This window comes from Haliaeetus leucocephalus, unplaced genomic scaffold (genome assembly GCF_000737465.1).
Source record: "Haliaeetus leucocephalus isolate CR32 unplaced genomic scaffold, Haliaeetus_leucocephalus-4.0 Scaffold162, whole genome shotgun sequence".
NCBI lineage: Eukaryota > Metazoa > Chordata > Aves > Accipitriformes > Accipitridae > Haliaeetus > Haliaeetus leucocephalus.
In genome coordinates, this window is record NW_010972598.1 from 13,064,148 (window position 1) to 13,069,973 (window position 5,826).

The following is a 5,826-nucleotide window of genomic DNA, read 5'->3' on the forward strand; positions in this document are numbered from 1 at the left end:
CAGAGAAAAGGCAGTTTAGAAGCATGGGCTTCTGGACTTAATCCTATTCCCACTGGAAATCCGATAAGCATTCAGATTAGCTTTGTCTTTGGTAAGGATTAAATTTGCAGAGAATCTCAAGTTTTTGTGCTAAGATTGGTTCTTGTCTGGGAAGAGCCTTTAGTAACAAATAGTCTGAGGCATTTAGTATAGAATAGTGGCATTTTTTCTTATGACATCCAATTAATGTTGTTTTGCTAGTGCTTGCGAGTGCCACATTGCAGTTAGTCCTGTGAAATGCCAATAAAAAAATGTCAATTACCTAATGGATCCAAAACCTCTGCCTAAGGTAATAGTGACCTTTGCTGGGCAGGTTGTCAGTAAAGTGGGAAGATACAGCTTCTTCATATAGCGTCACATATGTGTATTCTTAAAGGTAAAAGAGAAACTTTGTTGGCTGTTAAGAATAATGTTTCTTATCCTTGCAGGAACTGACGGTAGAATCTGGAAGTAGATATGCTACATACTTTTCTGGTGTATTATATACACAAGATAGCTTAGTAACTTTACAGTGCCTTTTCAAAACCATATTCTGCCTTTGACAGGTGCCACGATACCAGATTTCAAAATCTGATTACCTCACAGCTTTCACGATTGTGTTTTTCATCTCTCTCTCCCACCTTTTCCCCTTTTTAGCAATCTACAATTACGACGCTGTCCAAGATGTGGAGCTCTCCTTGCAAGTTGGCGATACTGTTCACATTTTGGAGATGTATGAAGGTAGGTTGCACATCACTTCCAAGTACTTTACAGTGGTTTTTGAAAGTAAATATAACAAATCAGGATTTTTTTTTTTAAATAATACAAATTTTAGATCTAGATTTTAAACTTCTGATATGCCCAAAAGCGCAAAGCGTGCTATGTAGTGTTTGCTGTATGCGCTTTACTTTTAAAACAGTATTAAAAATGCATGAAGTACAGAAGTGGGAATCATATCTATGCTGTTCCTGGCGGAGGTTTGTCAAGGTAAGATTTCAGTGGTATCTCAAGGCAGCACTGCAAGAGAAAGAAACACTTACTTCTCGCTGTTAATTCCTGTTTTCACACCACGCCTGTTTACCTTGGCTCCTCCTTGTGCTGGGCCAAGTGCTTGCATAGTCATGTGATGAACTGATCCACCTGGAAAATAATAGTAATTTTTAAAAAGTAGCTTTTAACCTGAATTCGTTCTTTGATCTGAGACAACGGAGGCAGTGGATGAAAGAAAAAGAGAGGGCAGGTCTAATTGTTTCAAAAGTAATGTTGGTTTAAACCATAATATCACAAACTGGCATTATGTGTTTTAAAAAGCCTCCAGTTGTGGAGCTTCCATGCCTTTTTTAGGCTGTTTCTCCCAGTACTTTACTGGGAAGTTTTTCATAATACATACCTTAATGTAAAACATCTTGAAGAAAGGAAAACAAAATGCCTATTTTAAACAAGATGAAAATTACACTTGTGTGTTTCATATCCACTTACTAAACCAGACTGTTTAATGAAGATTTCAATATCAGGAATGGAACACAGCCATTTAATTATTTTAAAGAATGTACTAGTCACTACTTTGTTTGGAAGGCTCTCCAAAATTTAAAGATTCTTCCCAAAATATAAACTCAATAATTTTCACAAGCAGCATCAGTTTGAAAAAGGCTCAACATACAAAAACTCTTCAGTATCTCTGCTGGGAGCAGCAAGCGGTGTGTTTAGCAATTTGTTCTTAGCCAATTGTTCTCTTTCCACTTCTCTTTGACCTTGACACTGGAAACAGCCAGCCAGTTCCTACATGTCAAAGCAGATTATGTTGCTGATGTGTGTTTGTACACTGATGTGTGTGATAGTGGTGAGTGTGGCAGGGGAGTAGAGAGAGAGGGAGAAAGGGAAGAAAATCCCTGTGTAATAGTACTAATTTTTGAACTGGTTTTGCAAAAAACACAAGGAAGAGGGAGTGTCAGGGATGAAAATTGCCCTCATGAAGATGCATCTTGTACTTCCCAAAATGTTAGGCTATTTCTTCCTCTTTTTTTTTTTTTTAAAGCAACATCACTGTTTAATCCTAGTACTTGGTCTATAATCAGCTGTTTAACAGAGAGACAGTCAAGAATAGGAAATGAATACCCAAATGGCATCCTTGTTTTTTACCTGAAATGTCCCAGTCTGGAACTTCAGTGTGAGAAGATTGATTGTAAATTGTTTGGGAAAGTGAACGTGTTTTCATTGTTTTCATATGCTGAGCCACCAGTGTGGCATCTTAATTTGTGACTGAGGCACCTAGGAATTACTGCAGTACAACTGAAAACTTTTCTGGAAAGACCAGCAAAAAATTCAGGCCAGACATTTGTGAATCTAAAGGAAAATATGCAAATTGTCTCCAAGATGGTAACTTCTCTGTGGGTCTGGTCTTATTTCCCATAAATTTATCTTAAAAATTCCAAATTCTGGTGTTCTGTCTGCTTGGGAGGAAATTCTCATGTCTTATTGTATCTATTTTTCTTTCTTTTGTGACATCAGCTTTCAGCTTTGTTTCCAGATAGGCGGGTTGTGTTTTTGAGAATTAGTGTTCTCACAAGAAGCTTTTCTGTTTTTTCTTATGCTAATGATGTATGATTACAAATACAACTCCAGTCTGATAAAAGTGGGGTTTTGTTCCACTTATCACTGTTCTTATCTGGATACACAACTCTCAATTTAGAAAAAGGTTCCATTTAACCAGGGTGTTGGTTTTGCAAGAAGAAAGGCTCAGAGATGCCTTGTGAAGTCCTTTTTTCAGCCAGTGTAAGTTATCCCTGCAGCTCCCAGCTGAGGGTGTTCCTTAGGCTATCGGTCATATTTTTTAGGGGATTAAGGCAGAGTTTTTCAGGATTGTCCAGAGGCTCTCAGGTAATGGTAATAGCCACTTGGAAAATCTTGCTCCTTGCTATTGTTCCCTATCTCAGGATGCACAGAAGCATCTTTTGTGAGTTACCAGAAGGTTCTCAGGGCTGTTGCACCCCAGTTTTCCTGCTCTGTCAGTCATCTAGAACATGCCTCTTTTTTCCTCCTGGTTGAAGTCAGCAGGTACTTATTCCTCAGCCATGTTCAGCAAAGGCTGGCTGTGTATCAAACAGCCTTCCCTTGAAAGCTCTTTATATTCTGCATCTGGGGTTTTGGCTGGCTCTGCTCTGTCTATAAGAATTGAAGTGCACAGTTTGTTCCTTGACAGTGAAGCAGCAAGGTTGAAGCTTGCACTGGGTTTTGCTGTTAACAATAAACGTTATCTGATTCTCAACGGGCTGAATAGCTTTGAGACATAACACTGATACAGCTGAGCTACTGGGGGAGGTGTGTGAGAAGCAAAGAGCAATAAAGTGAATTAAAGTGCAAGGCACAAGGTATGGATGCATTTTGGTGCAGGCCTCCGTGGTACACGAAGGTTACAGTTACTTGGCTTTGCCAGAGACTGTAGTGTCTCTCAGACTCTTAAGGTGGAGTGCCTGCAGTCAGGTGCTGCTGTTGTACTGCCTAATGGCCTCACAACAAGAGAAAGTACCTTTAAATTGCAAAATCCCTGCTCATTTATGCTAGTGCATGCTATCAGGAGTTAGAGGCCTGTTGCAAAGACTGGAAGTCCTTGGAAAGTTGGCCCAATTTGGGGTGAGACTCTGGCATTGCACTTCTGTTGGTAAAGCTTTCTAAACAGATGCTTTGCCTGATGTTTATAAGTCTCAGTTACAACTACACAGTTAGGTTTGGATTGTGAGTGAAGGTCATCAGAACTGAAACCACAGACTGAGCAGTTTGAACTAAAGGTTTCAAATATTTCTAGTACAAGCTCTAATTTGCTGATGTCCGATGCAGCTCAAATCCATATAGGGACAACCTGAGAGCTGTTTGCTATTGGGTTGTATAACTCCATAGTCTAGACTGTGCAGCGTTTCCTTCAGTCCAGGAAAATGAAGATTGTGGCATATTGCATCTTTGTCGATCTGCTATTAGGTGCAGGTGTAAGTGAGGTTTGCCCTGTAGATAGGGTCTAAATTTTCACATTCAGTGTTTTACTTTGAGACTGATTTTAAATAACTTTTGAAATGTCTTAGTTGGGCTTCAGGCGTGCTTTGAAACACCATGGTGTATTTATTATACATGAAGATCTGGAGGATACCAGTTTTCTTAGACTTACCTTCCCTTTAAAACAAATACACATATACCCTCTGCAAAGCGCGGTTTTGTTAGTTTGGGTGTCTTGGTCATGATACACTCTTGTAAACTGCAAAGCAAGGTATTTTTTTTCCTCCTTTCTCTGGTTGGCTGTCTGGTTGCAGAAGAGCATAAGGTCTTTGTACAAAATACTTTTTCCACTTGATAATAAGGTAAGCAGCGCGTGCTTATCCTGTTGTTTGCCAAATATTGTCAAGACTGGGCATATGCTGCAAAATCCAAGAAAAGAAGGAAACTTGCTGCATCCAACTGAACATTGCTTCAGTGCAGGATTTACTTACTCTCTGGGAATCTGACCTTGAGCAGTGAGCTGGGGAGGATACATTTCTGTTTAGGGGAATCTTTTCTAATCTGCAGTTGCAAGCTGTGGGAAATAGCCAAATTGTGGGTAGAAGGAACGTGTGCCCACATACCATGATTCTGATCAGTTTCTTCTCCTGATGAAAATAAGTTTGTATTGAATTTGTTCCTATTTTCAGTCTTTTATCCTTCCTCTGACCCCTGTAGGTAAAGGAAGCAATTCCTTGTTTTATTTCAGTACAGTGCAGTGGTGTACGTTGTGGTACTGAGCAACAGCACACTACAGTGGAAGAGGAACAAAGACCTTGTGGTTAAGCACGTGACCTGGGATTGCTGTGTATAACTTTTCATTGTCTAAACTATTGTAATTTGAATAATTTTTCTTAGATCTTCTGATCTTTTATATATTGCATAAAATCCATTTAATGAAAGGTACAATTGAGGACCTGTGTTCTATTTAAAAACAACAAAAACAAAACCAAAACTTTATGACCTTTCTTTGCAAGTCTCCTATCCTTGTAGTCTTAATCAGACTTCAGTTTGAAAGAGTGTTGTAGTAGCTGAAATTTGCCATGTCATCTTCAACTGAAAAGCCTTTCTCCATTTAGCACATCTCTGCTTGGGGAAAGTACTCAAGAGAAACACTTAAATAGTCTATCATTCCTCTGAAGCTTTAGGGCAGATTTTGGTTTTCTTTAAGAAGAAATCAAGTAATCAATTGACCACTGCCAAAAGCTTTTGTTCCTTTTAAAATGATGGATAAGATTATTGAAAATTGGAGCAGAATTCTGAAAAAACTGCATGAGATACTTGCTGAAATAGTTTTGCGTAATAATATACAACATGCTTTTAGGCAGTGATCGCAAAATATTTTACAGGAATGTGGTTAATGCCAAGAAGCCATTTTAAATACGAGGAAGTGGTGGTGTAGAAGGGCTGAAAGACTGTGTCAAATGGAATTGAAATCACTGGAAAAATATTCTTAAGTTCCACGAGCTTTGTATCACACCCTAAATAACTTCTACTTGACCATTCAATTAATTACAACTTAGATAAAAATAGAACCTAAATCTTCTCATCCCTAATCCAGTACTTTATCCATTGGTCCATGATCAATGTATAATCTTATCTTCATCCTGTGGAAGGAATGGAATATCTTCTTTCCTCCTAACTCACTACTGGAATATTGGGGTTTATGTGGTCAAGCTGATTTACCTTCTTATTGCTAGAGAAAGGGGACAAAACTATGCTTAAAAACAAACAAATAAAACCCAAACAAACACAACCCTCCCCCCTCAAAAAACCCCAACAAAA

At 38.7% G+C, this 5,826-nt stretch overlaps 1 protein-coding gene across 1 annotated transcript in view; it reads left to right on the forward strand.

The window, feature by feature from the left end:
* Positions 1 to 678: 678 nt before the first annotated feature.
* The window catches only part of DOCK5 (dedicator of cytokinesis 5), a 64,531-nt gene continuing 59,383 nt past the window's right edge, over positions 679 to 5,826 (forward strand). Inside the window, exon 1 of the mRNA XM_010562821.1 lies at positions 679 to 759. Within this exon, the coding sequence (XP_010561123.1) occupies positions 750 to 759 (10 nt within the window). The 5' untranslated portion in view covers positions 679 to 749. The remainder of the gene's footprint in view (positions 760 to 5,826) is intronic.